The sequence below is a fragment of the Heterocephalus glaber genome, unplaced genomic scaffold (genome assembly GCF_053883595.1).
Source record: "Heterocephalus glaber isolate CG9 unplaced genomic scaffold, H.glaber_assembly_v1.0 deba00000122, whole genome shotgun sequence".
Taxonomy (NCBI): domain Eukaryota; kingdom Metazoa; phylum Chordata; class Mammalia; order Rodentia; family Bathyergidae; genus Heterocephalus; species Heterocephalus glaber.
In genome coordinates this window covers 84,480,643-84,498,665 of record NW_028258138.1, presented here as the reverse complement: position 1 = coordinate 84,498,665, position 18,023 = coordinate 84,480,643, and the positions used below count along the sequence as shown (strand labels likewise).

Below are 18,023 nucleotides of genomic sequence, written 5' to 3'. Positions count from 1 at the left end.
ATGATGGCCTACAGCCTGTTGTCATAAAAATAAACACAAATGGCTTCAGATGGCACTCGGTTTTCCCTTGCTGAGAGCAATCTTTCAGAGCCAGTTTCCAGTGGAGACCCCAAACCCTACCATTCCATAGACACACTTTTTCCACAGTAGAAACTGACTTAACACCAGGACCAGGATATGCATGAGTTACAAAGTTGGGTTGAGTTTTATTTACTATTTATGGAAAAGTTTCTGTGTGCCAAGCTATGTACTTGGCCCTGGAGAGTTTAAGACTAAGGCATGGTGCCTGGTCTGCCTGGGATAAATCACAAATCTCTGAGGACTCGTCTCACCCTGGAGTTATGAGCAAAGCACTGAGAGGAACACAGGCAGAGGCAGTTACTTGGAGAAGAAAAAACAGGTGGTATATGAACTGGACATACCAGATTAACAAGAGTTTTTTAAGAAAAAGAAGTAGGGGAGAGAGTTGCTGTAGATGGAGAAGACAGCATTATAGAGGACATAAGGGCACACAGTGCATCTCAGGAACAATGAAGCCTACTGAGGTTGGAGCGCATCTTGTGAAATAGAAGAAAAGTAGGTTGACGTCAGATTGTAAATAATCTTGCATGTCACACTAAGGACTTTATCCTTAAATTCTAGGAAGTCATCAATGTTTTCTGAGTAAATGGTGGCAAATCAGAATGAGAACCTTGGTGTCAGCATAGAAGATTATTTTCAGGGAAACCGTTTTGAAGAAAGATATTGCAATAATACAAGCAAGTGTTGTATTATTGCTTAATTAAAGCCATGGCATTGAGAAATTAAAGGAAAAAGACAAAAGACTTTTATAATAAAAGGTGGTTTATGAAACTATTTTTGGATATATTACTCTGATGCCTTTGTGGAGGGAGGGTTTAGAAACAGGGTGACAACAGAGAAGGAGACATTGAGAAATGTCTCAGATATCTCCAGGAAAAATAATGAATAACAGTTGAGAATGTTAGGTTAGGGCAGCAGTCCTCAGACTGTGACCCCCTGACCAAGAATATCAGCTAAAAATTTATTAGAAATGCAAATTTGGGGCCTCCATCCCCAACCAACTGAATTTGACACTGGGGGCTGAAGTCCAGCAGTTATGTCTTAACAAGCCCTCTGGTGATTCTCGTAGGAGCTAAAGTTGGAGAACTCTTATCCTACAGGCATAAAGGATATGGAGGTATCAAAAGCAAGTGGACTACACTGGAGGTTAAGAGGCCAGACTTCAAAAGAGACAACCCTGGGTTCAAATATTAGCTCTGCATCTGACCAGTTATGTGACAAGTTGTGCAATGCCCATGTGACTATCTCTGGAAAGTTACTTAAAACCTTTAAGTTCAATTTTCTGTGTCCTAAATGAAGGTAATATATTATTGAAACAATTCAATAAAAGAGCTCATTATAAACCTTTGAGTTCACTGAAAGGTTTTCCATAAAAGATAGAGTTATGAGAAAGAAACAATAGATAGAACAATAGTTATGAGAAAGAAAGTTCCATGTTTGACATGAAATTTTAGGTAACTATAGCACAATTTCTTCCGGGAGAAGGCTGAAAATGTGTGAATCTCAGAGAAGACTGAAATGGGAGAAGGTACAGGAAGATCACAGAACAGGCCAGGGCCATCTCATAGCAGTGGTCAAGCTCACCCTAGGAGAACACAAGAGAAGATTAAGGAGTGGGATGAGAGAAAGGGTCAGAAAAGGAGCTTGAGAAAGAAAACACTGGACAGGAGGAGGACTGGGAGCCAGTAAGGTCACATAGGGCAAAAAAGGAGGTTCAGAGAAGCAGGCCAACAAGACCAAACATTACTAAGTAAAATAAAAAAACTAAGTGGACAAGGAGTTAGCCAGGTAAATAGTCAGATAAGGAATGTCCTCCATATTGGATGGTCCCCAGCAGTTGGAACCACTGCAGTAGCATTTCTTCTCGTGGAAACAGAAGAACGCTGAGGGGTGAACAGAATAAGAAGGCTGAGGGACATAAGCTTGCCCTGAGAACTCCACCTGTGATGGAAAGCAGAAACAGGCCAGCAAAGTCAGCAGGCCTCGCAATGTGGACAATACCTTAAGGAATAGGATGGGGTAGAGCTGTGGCCTACAAGAAGGAGCCAGTGATGGAGGACAAAACAAAGCACAAGCACAGAGGAGGGAAGCAAGGAGGATACGGGAAGACAGCAGGGAGAGCCTCGGCTTTGAAAAGCAGTCAGAGTGATTTTCCTCTGATCAGGAAAGGAAATAAGTGAAGACGTCATCAGGAGAGGAGGGAGGCAGGGCCAAGCTGTGTTAATGGTGGGCTTCCCTGGAGCATGGAGGCAGCACTGAGGGTTACCACTGAGTCAGGAGCAAGGATGGGCTCCACCAGTGGGGGTGAATGGAGAAGATGAATGAAATGAAGAGGCTCATGATATTCACAACTAGCATGTGCCAAGCAATCCAGAACCTCATTTTAAGCCAGAGCTCCACCAGCACACTTCCCGGGGGTGAACCCCACTATGGCACTGCAAGCTATTGAACCTCAGCAAATTACTCAGCCTCCCCAAGCCACAACTTCATTAGCTGTAAAATGAGCACGAAGGTAATGGTACCTACCTACCTCACTATGCTTGTGGTGACAATTAAAGCATTTAATTCAAGTAGAACATTTGGGACAATGCTGGACAGACACATAGTAAGCCCTTTAAATGTTATAGTGTTGAGACTAAGCTGAGGATCCCAGGCATTCATAAAGTTACAAAAATGTCACAGCTCTCAGCATATAGCCAAAAATAAAATAATCCTTGAAAAGCATCAATATAACCATAGTACCATTTAAAGATCACAAATAAGCTCAAGCATCCACCATACCTATGACAGACATCCTTTTCCTGATATTGTTGAAATCCAAAAAGGCAAGCAATTGATAAGTAACAAGTGTTCCCAATTCTTCTATTGTTATTGTCTCCGGGGTCCGAGACTTAAAAATAAAGCCACAGTTTCTAGCAGCAGTTACCAGGGCCCCTTCGTCAGGCGACTGAACTTGGTAAATCAGCTTTCCTAGAAAGGAAGAAAAGAACAAAACAAAACAAGTATATCAAGGTTGGGAATAACAACTAGCATTCTTAGAATTCCATGCCAATCCCAACTCATTCTTTAATACCCAACTCAGCTAGCAGCTTTAAAAACATCTTTCCTATTCTTAGGTGTTCACTCCCTATCAACCAGCTGAACCAGGTGTCTGTCCTCTGGGATATCCCCAGGACCCCATGTGTACCACCAGGTAGCCCTCATCATCTTTTAGGAAAATGTTTCTGAGCCTGCCTCCCCACTGTGCTGACCAAAGAGCATGCTTTTATATTTTCAGTTACCAGAGATGAATCAGGAGTATTACACAAACTAAGTCAGTTTAAAATACTACAACTCACATAATACTGAGGGCAAGCCTTTGAGGTAAAGATCATTGAAATTATTATTTCCATTTTATCCTGGTGAGACTGATACCTGAAAGATACTCTAATTTCTGGTAAGATCTCACAGCAAAAAAGCAAGGGAGCAGCTACTCTGAATTCCACTTATGCTAGCTGCTAGTGACCATGAGAATACATATAAGAAATCCACTGAAATGTAAGGAATCAAACCAGGGTGTCAATACTTGTTACTTGATACTGTATGTGTTGGAGTTGGGGTGAAAGGGGAGAGGAGAGAAAAAGAACAAAATAAGCCAAAAAATTAATATACTTTTAAAAACAATATGGATAAAGTAAACTCTTCTATATAAAATTATATCCTGTTTGTAAAAATGAATTAGAAAAAGTAGGCAAAGCTCGATCTATATTTACCGATTTATAGTGATATTTAAGATAAATTGTCAAGAAAACAAGTTGTATATTATTGGACATACTATGATTCCTTTGGGTTTAAAAAAATCCCTACTCATTTTTATATATAAAGCAAGCGAAAGAGTGAAATGATCACACAAAATGTTACCACTGGAGGAGTTTAGGAAATAAATGATTAGCTGTGCCTTTGTATTGTATTGTTTCACTTGATATAAAAGCCATGAATCAATTCTTAAAGTTCAAAAGCGGAAAGAACTCCAAGCAGTTGCTTGATCTGTGTATGAAATCATTCAATAACTCCTACTTTTGGCCATATGGTAGATCAAGTGTGAGGACTGACCTCTTTTGCTGCAAATAACTTTAAAAACATTTAATTTTTTAAATATATTCATTAACTGCCAATAAGCAAGAACTGTCCTGGTCAGAGACTGAGAAAAAGAACAGAGATGATATTTTTTCAAAAATACTGCAATCAGCTCTTGCCTTAAGGGCATTTTCTGAACTAGGAAAATTCAGTCAGTGCTTTCCAGTCCATCTAGGCTAGAAAAGGCACAGCCAAAGCCTGCCCAAGGTAAGAAATGCAGTGGAGACCACCTCTTAAAACTGACATACTATACTTAAAATGTGAATTAGAGGTCTGTTCCCCTTTTTAGAGGCTGACAGTGAAAATTGCCTGCCTAGACCCCTGTTTATAAGCATAAAGGGGGGAAATCTACACTGAGAACTTACGACCAAACACTAACTCTTAGGTATATTTACATCCTGAACTCACAATATCTGATGGCTTAAAGAAATCAGGTTGAAAATGTAAAGGTATTTCTGCATTAGAACATTGACTGAAGTGAATGTAAATCCTTTCTGGAAGAACCAACCAGACCCAAGGAATTTCTACAAAGATAGTTCCAAAAAAAGTGTCAGCCCGCAGTGAAAAGTCATTAAAACAACAGTAAATAAGGCAGAGTGAGACCTGCACGCCCTTTAGATCCCGGATGGCCCAGGAACGGCAGGTGCAATATATTTCATAAATTTCAAGAAATTAAATAGAGGCATGAAATGAAGCAGAATGGGGAAAAAAAAACAAAACTAAAGACCTTCTAGGAAGAATTGGTAGACTGGATAAAATAGGGAAAATTCCAAAAGATATCTCAGAGAAACAAAGACATAGAAAATAAGAGAATGGTTCAAAGACACAGAGTACTGTGAAAATATGTAATATTGAAGATCTCACAGCACAGAAAACGGACTGGGGGCATTGTTTGAAGAAATATACGGCTGAGGACACTACAGAAGTGGTAGAAGATGACATTCCACGGATTCAAGAATCTCAATGAAAAAGCAGTATATATTTTTAAGAGCAAACTTATACTACAAAAATGAGGGAAGACAAAATTTTAAGGTGGCTGGGAAGAAAAAGACTCATTACCTTCAAGCCACATCTAGACAGCCAACTACACAGTCCAAGTGAAATCTCTTCATTTTGCTGTGAGAAAAACTGTTGCCTTGAATTTTTCTACACAGATAAAATATCATTCAAGAGTAAAGACAACACCATTTCAAAGAAAGTTTCTGAGAGTTGACCAGGAGTCAGTAGGAATTTCTAAAAACCAAATATCAAGTCAACAGATTAGCAATGGGACAACCACGGAAGAACATAGAAACTGATACGTACATATGTGGATGAATCAAACAGTCAGAATAGCACTGGTTGGATTTAGAGAGAGTTAAAATACATGACAAGGACACGAGAGTATTAGATAAGTCAAGACAGAGTCCCTGAGTAACAGAGGACAGGTGTTTTGTCCGAAAGAAGGGTCATTCTCTTGTAAGGTAATTATGATCCAATTTCTAGGTTAAACACTGAAAAGAATACAGATAAACATCTGGTGTGGCCATGGTACTGGCCTGTGATGCCAGCACATTTAGCAGCCGAGGCAGGAGAGTTATAAGCTCAAGTCCAGTGTGGGCAATTAGGCAACTTAGACAGACCCTGTCTCAGAAGTTAAAAAATTTTAAAAAGGATGCATCTCAGAGAAAAGGCTCTGCATTCAATCCCCAGTATCGCAAGAAAAAAGAGAAACAAATATGATATCCAAACTAGCAGAAGTAAATACGGATTGCATCTTTAAGAGGACAGAAAAAAAAGACTAAGACAAAACTTAGGACACATGCACAAAATAAGATGGTAGAATGAAATCTAAACATACAAAACAATTATTTTTAAATACTTAAAATCAAAGCATAGTAACAATAAATAATTGATTTTTTAAAAATATGTTGAGTGATATCCCATTTACAGGAGATGTGTCTAAGACATTAAAAAGACACATATGGAAAAGTGAAAAAGATAAAAATGCAAATATTAACAAAAGGGAAATACCTGATATCAGATAAAATAAATTTTAAGGCAAGAAGTATTACCAGAGATAGAGGATGGCATATACTGGCAAAAGTTTTAATTCAGCCAGGCATGGTGGTACACTCCTGTAACTGCAGCACTCTGGGAGGCTGAGGCAGGGGAATGGCAAGTTGGAGCCCAGTCTGGGCAACTTAGCAACTTAGTGAGACTGTCTCAAAACAAAACAAAGAAAGAACTGAGATACAGGTCTGTACTGAGGCTCTGAGTTCAACCCCAGACACACACACACACGATGATGATGATGATGACGATGATGTAAGTCTAAACTAATATCTAATAGCGTAATCTTATAACATATCAAGCAAACATGAGTGAAACTGCATAAACATAATGGGCATATTTAGAACCTAGTACCCAATAACTATCGAATGTACATTCATTTCAAGCACACATTAAATATTTATGGAAATTGAACACTTACCAGGCCATTAAACAAACATCAGCACATTTTAAAGGACTGGTATAATGAGACAATAAGAAAAAAATCATTTTTAATTACTGCCTTCCACTAAAAAAATTTAAAAACAAGGAAGGAATCCTCCTAAGGTATGCAGAATTCTCACTTCCCTACTTTTGAAATTTCATCTGGGAGACAAAACAGAACAGCAGCTTCTCCAAATAACTCCCCATGAAACACACCGAACATTTAAAATCGATGCTCTCAACTATCAATTGTACAATCAGCTTATTTTAAGTATGTTTGATCAGGGTTCTTTTTCATAACTAACATTTATAAGGAAAGGTTTCTATTTTTCAATGTACTTTAACATACATGGATTTATTTGAACACTGAGCTACCTATCTCATAAATGAAAGATTTAAAGGGAAAAGCAGTACAATTTTCCCTTAAAGATGTAATCCTTCTCTTAGAGCTTGATATCTCAAGGCAAGAGACAGAAACAGTTGAAAAGATTTATATATCTAATTCTCCTTTTTAAATGGCAGGAGAGGCATTAGTCTTGTGTCCACTAGAATGGTTAAAATGTAAGAGTATTGACACTAAGTGTTGGTAACAATTGGAGGTCTCAGAACTCCCCTGCATTGGTGGTAGGAATGTTACGTGATGCAATCATTTTGGAAAATGGGAATTTCTCAGAAGGGTAGACATACAGCTGTACTGTGATCTGGAAATACAGATTTCTAGGTATTTAAATTCCCTTTGAGAATTAAAACAAATATTTTTTAAAAGAGGTAAAAATGCTTGTGATAGTTTTACTCATAAAGGCCCCAAGCTAGAAACAGCCAGATGTACATCAACAGAGAATTGGGAAAAAATTGTGATATATTACTGCAATGGAATATTACTCAGCAATGAAAACAAGCTATTAATTGAAACAACACAGATGAATAATGGAAGCACGACACTGTATAAAAGAAGCAAGATGCAAAACGTACGTGCTATATAATTCCATTAATATCAAGTACAAGAATAGATGAAACTCATCCTGAGGGATAGAAATGAGGGGAGTGGCTGGTTGGGTAGGGGTTATGGATATTGAGGTAAAAGATGTGAATAATCTTTCTGGAGTGGTGGAAGATTTCTACCTTGATAGGAGTGATGATTACATGGGTATATATAACTGCCAAATCTCATCTAACTACACCTATAAGACCCACGTGTTTCAATGCATTTCACTATAACACTATGAAATTTTCGGGATGGTGCAAAAAAATAAAAATGAATACTATCAATAAACTACAAATGTGAGAAACATCTGGATGATAAAATGTCAATTTGATCGGTTAAGAAACAAAACTAGAGAAAAACACAGCTCTGAACATTTGCAGAAGAAAATGAATACAGAGGGATGAGTAACCCCCAAAGATGGTCAGAGTCACCGAGTGAGAACATAAGCAGGAGACATCAGCAGTAAAGCTAACGACTCTGTTCAGTGCTGCAGGACCCAGTGAGCTCTTCTCCTGCCGGCTCACTCTGAACAGCAGGCTGCAGCAGGCGGTGCCCCCTCCGGCAAGCCCAGGAAGATGTTTCTCCTACCCCAAGCACACTATCCATCCCAGGATGGCGCCGAGATCTGAGTTCTGAGGCTGGACACCAAAGCCAGGAAGATCTTGAGGTACAAGGAGTGATCAATATATATGGTGTGTGTTTAAATTCCAGAAAATGTGTTACCGTAAAAGACACATTACCATCCATGCCTCTAGAAATCTCCCCCTTGCTTGGAACACACTCATCCCATTGTGCCTGCCACTTTCTAAACTGGTTCCCTCGTCTCCCTCTTCAGTGTGCTCATAAGGTATGACAAAAACAGTGAGTTCTGCTGTGAGGTGTCATCTGATGGGAAGGCAGGCTGGTAAAAAGCATTTCACTGCATCCTCGTCCACCTAACTCACCGGATCTGGTATCGTGCAACTTCCGGCTCCTCCCCAAAGTCAAAATGACCATGAAGGTCAACACTGAGTCCATTCAGGACTTGGAGGCACCCAGGACAGCACAGCTAAAGACATGAAAGAGGACTCCAGAGCTGCTTGAGAAAGTGGCAAGGACAATGGGATCAGTGTGTTCAAAGCGAGGTGGAAGATTTTGAGGGGATCCACGGCAATGTGTCCTTTACCGTGATAAATTTTAATGTAAGTATTTACCATATTTTTCAATCACAACTCATTGCTCCAGACTTCCATAAGGATAAGAGAAAGAAAGGACAGAAAAGGAATTCACTGGCCAATGATCCCTCCCAGGCCCAAGCTTTATGTACAACACTGTCTCACGTGGGAGTCTGGAAAAGCAAGCTGTGATCCCAGGTGTCCCGTGAATCGGGTGGGGGACCCCATAAGTGAGGACAAGCTTCCAACCTTGGCTGCTGCTAGGGGAACCCACATTCACCAGAAGGGGATTCTCACGTGCAAAGAGGAATAAGCAACCACAAATGGTCAAATATTGGAGAGCAACATTAAAGTCAGGCACAGAACACTCAAGACACAATAGAAGGAACAAAAGAATGCATCGAGTTAAGTATAATTAATATCCTCAAAGAGGTCTAAAGAATATCATAACATTAAATGGGAAACAGACTGCTATTAAAACAAAACAGTGTTTTTGAAATGAAATAAACTTCAAAGCAGAGATAAAAGAAACTTACTTAAAGGCATATTCCCAAGTGGAAATATAATAATTCCTTGCTGGTGTTAATATTATAAAGATTAGTTATAATCATAAATGTAATTATATGAATGCTCAAAGTGCTTAAAATCTGAGGAATGGGTTATCCAACATCATCAGAGAAAAACACTGTATCTTAAATATAGTCCCAATGGGGGTAAAACAAACAACCACAAAGTTATGTGTATATACGAGACAGGTGTCTATGTACACATGTATGTACAAGGTACACACAAATATTCAAGTCTCTGTATATTCACTTTTGATTTTAAATTACCTGGATAGTAATTTTAACTTATATTTGAAAGCAGAAAATATTTATAAAATAGAGTGGAGTGGGGCAATGGAAGAAGATGATTCATCACAACATTATTGATCTGCATTACAGCTTCAATATTTAAAGTGGCCCAGCTGGTTTTGTTCTGCTCTGTGAAGCCTGAACTCCAAGCACACACTGCAGATGCGAGGGTCTGCACCTAAGGAGGGCCAGAGGTGTCGCAATATCCATGTAACTCTGTCACCATCGCTGGGAGGCAAAACTCCTGGCAGTTGTTTCCATCTATTATGTGACTCAGTTGTACTCCCTATCTGTTCTGGGTACAAGAAGCTCACAGTGAAATGTGATGAAGAAACATTTCATCCCTTTGACTAGCATATTTGGGTCCTCACTCTCCCACTGACGCTATTTGTTTTTCTTTAAACACGCTCCACATTTTTGGGAAACATTCAGGATACAAACAAATGAAAAGAAAAATTATTGACAAGGCAACCCCTTATGCAATGTTCTGCTCTTAGTTCAAAATCATTCCAATTTAATATCGGCTTTATTCTGACAAACAAGGCTCACTGCTCACCTGTGCTGTCTTCCTCTGACATCACAGTGTGGCAGAGAGCAAGCAGCCTGAAGAACTCGTGCACGTTGGGGTCACCCAATTTGATGGATTCCATCAGACTCTGGTCAAAGAACTGAAATGACCTCGCTGCTTGAGGTTTCCCTGAGAAATCCACAGGCTCTTTTTCCTGTAGGAGAACAACAGCAAAAACAACTACAGATCTCATTCCAACAGTAATCTTTTAAAATTCACAATTACTTCCTTCAAATATTTCTAGTGCTTAGGCAATTTTGCAGCCTCACATGCCTGCCCCCAAAAGGGGGCATTACTCTTCCATTATTACTATTAAACGCAGCCTTCTCATTTCAGAGCCACGCAGCAAAGCACAGAATCAACCAGGAGTACATGGAGGAAAACAAATCTCCAATGTTCAAATATTTAAAGATAAAAAAGCCCAGAAAACAGAAACTTATCTGAAAAATTTACTTGGTGGCAAAACCTGACCTGACTCAATTTATTTTAACAGCAATATCTGACCTGGAATAGGATGTGTCTAATGATAGACTTGCTTTTTTAGCCTACTTAATACTTGTGAATTAATATTTCCAATGCAAGAATATTGATCACTATTGGAATACTGACTGATTACTGGGTACTTTCTAGGATCTCATTGGAAAGATGGCATAATATAAAGGCCGATACACATATTATCTTTCTACAACTAGAGAATTCTGAATTTCTAAACACATCCAGCCCCTAAGTCCTTGGTAATGGACTGTGTGCCTGTATCCACTGTAGAACGGAGTCTACGGATGGTTCTACCCTGAACACTCACTTAGAAGGTCTTACGAGGTACCAGTCTCACATTGTTTCCCCAGGATCATCACTAGCATTTTTACTCTTAAAGTTTTCATTAATTTTTACAATTGATTATTTTAAAGAAAGAGTAGACACTCCTTCAACTGCTTTTTTCAAAGAGTGACAATGCTCTGTGCAATTTTAATTATCCATTCCAAGTTACAGAGCTTGTCAATGCCTGCAATAAAACTGGAGCCAAGTGTGGATCCTTTGTTCCTTGAAACCAGATTTGTTCTAAAATTAAAGTACTGAATAAAAATAAAAACATTTCTTATCATCTCCACAGACTAGCTCAGCAGGAGTTACGCATGCAGTCCTCCTGAAAACCTGTGTAGGAGACCCTACTTCCCCTTGCTCAGATGAGAATCTGAGCATGGCCGAGGCTGCCTCTGCAGGAAGTGGCAGCCAGGACAGAAACAAAGCCAAAACTCCATGCTCTGAATATCCTTAATCTAATTCTTGATTATTTCCCCACCCACTCACTAATTTGCTGCCATTTGCTAATCGTTCACAGCACAGTCACTTCCTTTCTCATGTACTTACTTGCTCTGTGGTAGATGTTCAGTGGCCCCCAAGTCCGTGGTCATATTGGCAGGTGCTGTGGACCTCTAAGAGGCAAGGCCTGGGTCCCTGGGGGCCGTGCGCTCCACAAGGGGTGTGGAGCCAGGGTCTCTCTTACTTTCTGTCTACTGTGTGCCATTTGCTGCTACCTGAGTCCCTGCGATGATACACCACCATCTACCACCCTTACCAGACGCCAAACAGTGCCACACATCTTGGACTCCGAGCCTCCAAATCTGTGAGCTAAATAAACCATTTCTTTTCTAAATTCACTACCCCAGATATTTTGTTGCAAAGCTAATATCCTGCTTTTAACATATTCAATCAAAGCAGGACATGCAGATGACTATGAAATTAAATACTAGGTGAAGGTTTATCAAGTAAAGAAATAGGCCTTTATCACTCCCCAAAGAAATATGCCTCAAACCTCAGAGGTGTATTAGATGGTTTGGCTAGAACTCTCTATTATGCACTTGTACCAGCATTTCTAGATTTAGAAATACTTGACCTTATCTAAAAAAATTTCTTCCACAATTAGATGATGACTTAGCTCATCAACTGAAGTTCCCCACCTTCCCTCCCCCATCTAACAGCACAGACCCATGCATATTTAACTTCTCTACTGGCTACTTCTATAACTTTCTGGAACATATGGAGGACTTGTTGGTTTTGTTTCAGCCCATCAGTTACAAATACTCCCTTTTTGGTAAGATGAAATTACTTCCCACCCTTATCTCCTCTAACCTCTCATTTGTATTTTTTTTTACTACAGCTGTTTTTAGTATCTGTATTCCATTTAGTAATCAGACTTAATCCTTTTCACTATTCTAAGGGTTGATTATAAAAGTGGGAAATCGATAAACGGTGTGTGCGTAAGTCTGGGTTTGGGGTGTTGCTCATCGTACTTTGTCCCACAGGTGTTCATGGTCAGGGGCCCCAAGGCTGGCTGACTCCCTGTCTGCTACTTGGTGTGTCCTGGATGCCCCACTCTGGGCTGGGGTTGCTGCTTCCTAACCTGATGCCTTTCCGTTTCTTAGCTGATTCCCTTATTCTGTTGAACCATATCTTCAAATTACTTTGTAAGCAAAAGGTCATGAGACATACACGTTTTAAGTCTTTCTGCCTGAAAATGTCTTTATCTCCCCTCATACTTGTTACATAGTTCAAACTAATTCCGAATTTTAGGTTGAAAACCACTAGAAGTGCTTCCTGCACTGTCTTTGTCCTACTCCTGAGAACAAGTCTGGTGCCTGGTGACAGTCCTTTGGCAGATGGCCTGCTTCTTTCCTCTAAAGTCCCCTTCTTCACCTGCAGTGTTCTGGCCCCCCATGGATGCTGGTCTTATTTCATTCATTCTTCATGAGTGCTGGGAGGGCTCTTTTGGTCAGAAGACCCAGGAAAAAACCTCTTCTTATATTTCTCCTATAATTTCCTCTTCCTCATTTTTTTTTTTTGTTCTTTCTTCTTGGAAATCATCTTATCTAAATTTTAGATCTGCCAACTGACCTTCTATTTTCTCTTTATTCTCCTATGTTCTGATCCTTTCCTTTTATCCTACTTTTTGGCAGCCCTTTGACTTCATCTTCCAACTCTTCTACTGAATGCATTATTTCATCACTTTGTTCAAAAATTATTTCCAGCAGCTTTTTTTCCTGTTTTCCTGTTTGTGTTCTCTCCAGAGCGTCTTGTTTTAGTTTGATGGGTGCCACCGTGTCCCAAATCACCATATTGATGTTAGAATTCTACAGCTGCTGCTGGTAATTTCTATCCTTTTTAAAATTTTCTCAAGTCATATTGTTTCAAGTATTTTGGCTTTTATCTCTCACATTTTATCACAAAGATTTTCTTAACATCTGGTGACTTGTTATTGCCCATTGCTTAGCTTTAACAAAGAGACGGATGGAACTCTGCATAGGCAGGACTTACTAACTGGCAGGTTTCACCTTAGGTTAAATGACAGTGAAGGTGGCTTTGTGTCTTCAAGGCACTAAATAACCACACTGTGGAAGACATTTCCCTGGGGCACAAATATTCTCAGTACACTAGGGCACAGAGAACCACAAGAGCTGCCCTCCTTCTACCCAGAAAACCAATGCCATGCCCATGTTGAATGCCTTCTTTGGGGTGGAAACTGACTGCTTCTACAGACTTTTGATTATTCCCCACAGGGCCAAGGCCAGGAGAGTCAAGAGACATATATAATGCACATAATTGAAAGGAGTGCTGTGGTCCATGTGTCTGTTTTTTCAAAATTTAAAAAAAACCCAAAAACCCTGACTGTCTGTTACGTGCCAGCCACTTTTCTAGATGGTGGGAATTTAGAAGTAAATAAAACCTCTACCCTCAGAGGACTTATGTCACCTTGTGGGGTTTTTTTTTTCTTTATTTTAACCAACTATTCAGATGTTTGAAATACAAAATTAAAGTCTTTTAATTCTTGTGAAAAGACAAAAGAATGCTTAAAAAATTATTTTAATAGTAGCTCTCTTAGTGAGCACATCTGTTATCCAGAGTTTCAAAACATAGCAACCATTCATTGATTAACAGATAACCCAGGGAACTTTGAAATAAATGCTCAACCTTATTCATCAGACAATTATCATGCACCTACTATGGCCAGGTAGTGTTGAGCGTTCTGAGGATCGAGTAGTGAAACAAATGCTACTGCTGCCCTCAATGGAATTCTGTCTTTACAGTGAAAGACAAAAAATCAAGCACAGTGGTACCTTGGCACTCATCATTCATCAGTTTCCAGGAGCACAAGTACCAAAAATGATGAGTACAAAACAAATTGTTTTGGCTGGAAAAGGTAGCAAGTTACAAGGTAGTCAACACCAACAGGTATTAGCTTGTATGTTGGAGACCAAATACACAACAAGTACAAGGACCAATTTCATGTCAAAACACATTGAGAACCCAATTCAATGAGTTTCAGAATAGTCAAGTGCCATGCTACAACTAGAGTGTGGTCCGAATGTCTCCTCCAAAACCCAGGTTAGAATTTAATTGGTATTGAAACAGAATGAAAAGGTGGGACTAAGGCAATTCATGGCTGGGCTCCTGATAAAAGGGTGAAGTCAGTGATTTTTCTGTCTTGAAAGTGCTTGTGTGCTCTTTCACCATGCTATGATGCAGCAAGAAGGTCCTCCCTAGGTACTCCCCACTTGGGGCTTTCTAGCCTCTAGAACTGTTAGTGAAATAAACTTCTAGTGTTTATAATTCATTTAGTCTTTAGCATTCTGTTAAAGAAGCAGGAAATGGACTAAGAAGCCATATGAAGTGACAAGTATTATGATGAAGCAAGCACACAGACCGGGGGAGGGAACAAAGGTGACAAGGAAAGATTGCTAGACAAGTAGCATCTAAGCTGAAGCTGAAGGATGAGCAGGAGTTGACCAGAGAGATGAGGCCAGACTGTTTCAGGATGAGAGTACAACATTGGGAGAGGCCTGTGTAAGACATGGAGTGTGACTCATTTGGAAAGACTTTAAGGAGTACATCATGGCTGAAGCATCCATGCACATGGCCAAAGATGAATCTGGAAAAGGCGGAAGGGGCCAGGCCCTCAGTGGTGTCTGCCAGAGGCCAAACTCTTCCAGATAATTACTAGGACTCCCTTTCCCCATTTCTGGATGACTTGCCCTCTAAAAGTATCTGAAATTTCAGAAGCAGGAAATTGTAGCCAAAGCACCAATAGATGAATAAATATTAATTAGATTTTTGACTTGCTCATTGCAATGTAAAGGCAGATTTACTCCTTGTCTTCCTGGAAATCACTCTCAAAGGGAGAGACAGACACACACAGGGGCAATGAAATAAAAGGCAGACTCCATTTATAGGGAAATTAGTAGAACTAAAATCCACATCTCTTTTGAGGCCAGCCTGGGCTAATAGTGAGTTCAAGGCCAGCCTAGACTCCTTAGTGAGACCTTGTTTCAAAAAAAAAAAATTCCACATCTCCATCAATTAGATTAACTGCAACCAGAGTGAGGGAAAAAAGAATAATGTATTAGGGTAATGGTGGTAAGTACATCACCTTTAATTTAAATATAAAAGTTAAAGGGCTAGGGATTTAGCTCAGTGGTTTCGACACCTGCTGCGCAAGTGCAAGGATGGGAGTTCGATCCCTGGTAGCAAAAAAAAAAAACCAACATTTTATATATATATATATATATATATATATATATATATATATATATATATATATATATGTTAAAAGACAAAATTTTTTAAAATATCTCTAATTAAAAATCTAAAAGATACATAGTATAAACAAATATAAATTGGGCTGGGGATTTAGCTTAGTGGCACCCCACCTGCCTTGCAAGCACAAGGTCCTGACTTTGATCCCTGGTACTGCAAAAAAAAGATATAAATTGTTATAACAAGAACAAAAAGTGTAGGAAAGGAGAAGTGAAGAGTTTCTCTAACTCAGATTAAATTGTTACCAACTGAAATTAAACTGTTAAATTAGACTGGCATATCTTACATAATTTCCAAGTATAAAAAATACCTCTAGAACTTTTACAAAAAAACAGAAAAAAAAACAAAGTATATTAATACAATATAACATAAAGTCAACATAACACAAAGAGGAAGATGGCAATAGAAGAAATAACAGACAAAAGAACTATACCACCAACAGGAAGCAAGTAACAAAAGAAGAATAGTAACACTTCTCTATCAATAATTACTTTGTAAATAGATTAAATTTACCAAAGAAAAACATAGAGTGGCTGAATAAGTAAAAAAATCAAACTTTAAAGACTATTGACCCAACTATATGATGCCTACAAGAAACTCACTTTAGAATAAAGGACATGCGCTGGCTGAAAATGAAGTGATGGTGAAAAAGGTATTCCCATGTAAATAATTATCAAAAAAGAGCTAGGGTGGCCATATTTATAATAGAAAAAAATACACTATTGGTAAAAAAAAAAAAAGAGAGACAAAGAACACTGCCTAAGAAGGTTTAATTAAATAAAGAACTAAGGAAACAGATGACATAAATGCTATAGACCAAATGGACCTAACAAAAATATATAGAACCTTCTACCCAACAGAAAAATATACATTGTCTCAAGTACCCTGTGCTCTTTCTTAAGGAGAGATCATGGGTTAGGTCACAAAAGAAACCTAAACCAATTTTAGAAGACTGAAATTACACCAACTGTTTCATTTTCTGACCTCAATAGAATGAAGCTAGGAACCAATGTCAGAAGGAAAAGTGGAAACTTCACAAAAATGTTAAAATTAAACACTTGAACTACCATTGGTTCAAAGCATAAATAAATGCAAAAATACTTTAGGATGAATGAAAGTGAAAATTTATCATACCCAAATTCATGAAATGCAGCAAAACCAATACTAAGAGAGAAATTCATAGCCATAAATAGCATTAAAAAGAAGGAAGGTTTTAACCTAATTCAATACTCCAGAGAGCTAGAAAAAGAAGGACAGAGGAAGGCCATAAATACCAAGAGCAAAGAAGTAGCAAATATAAGACCAGAAAGAAATGAAATAGAAACTAGAAAAAAATCAACAAAACTAAGTATTGGTCTTTTGAAAGTATAAATATAACAGAGAAACTCTAATGGTATGGTTTGAATGTGTTCCCCAAAGTTAATTCTCAAAGTGGCAGTGTTGGGAGGTGAGGCCTCATGGTAGGTGTTTAGGTCGTGAGGGCTCCATTTTAATGAATGTGTTAAGGCTGCTCTCATAAGAGGTCAGTTCTTGTGGGAGTGGCTTCATTATAAATGTAAGCTCTTCTGCATGTGCTTCCTTGCCCTTCCGTTTTTCCACTATGAGATAAAGCAGCACAAGTTCCTCACCAGATACTAGAACCACGCTCTTGGACTTCCCAGCCACTAGAACCATGAACTAAATAAAGACTTTCTTATAAATTCCATAGTCTCAAGTAGTCTATTATAGTAGCAGAAAGTCAATTAAAACTAACCAAGGAAAAAGGCATAAAATTCAAATAAATAATATCAGAAAGGAAAGAAGAAATATTAGAACTGAGAACAGAAATAAAAGGATCCTTAGAGACTACTACGAACAGTTACAGTATATTGAAAAGCTGGATATACTAGCAGAAATAGATAAATTTCTAGATACATACACCCTACCAAATCTAAATCATAAGAAATGAAAAACCTAAACAGGCCAACAGTTAGTCTGGAAATTGCATTAGTAACTAAAAGGCTCTTAACAAAGCCAGACACAGTGGTGCATATCTGTAGTCCCAGCACACAGAGGACTGAATCCAGAGCATCAACTCTACCCAAGAGTCCAAGACCAGCCTAGACAACATGGCAAGTCTCAAGAGGAAACAAAACAAAACAACAGTAACAACAACAACAAAAAAAACCCTCCTAACAAAAGCCCAAGTTAAGATGTTTTCA

General features: G+C 38.8%; 1 protein-coding gene across 9 annotated transcripts in view; it reads right to left on the bottom strand.

The window, feature by feature from the left end:
• Atp8b4 (ATPase phospholipid transporting 8B4 (putative)) overlaps nucleotides 1–18,023 on the bottom strand; it is a 220,421-nt gene that overhangs the window by 58,879 nt on the left and 143,519 nt on the right. For all 9 annotated transcript variants that reach the window (XM_087180903.1, XM_087180900.1, XM_087180905.1 and 6 more), the window contains 2 exons: nucleotides 10,222–10,387; nucleotides 2,863–3,051 (listed from right to left, as the gene is read on the bottom strand). In XM_087180903.1, the coding sequence (XP_087037029.1) occupies nucleotides 2,863–3,051; nucleotides 10,222–10,387 (355 nt within the window). The remainder of the gene's footprint in view (nucleotides 1–2,862; nucleotides 3,052–10,221; nucleotides 10,388–18,023) is intronic.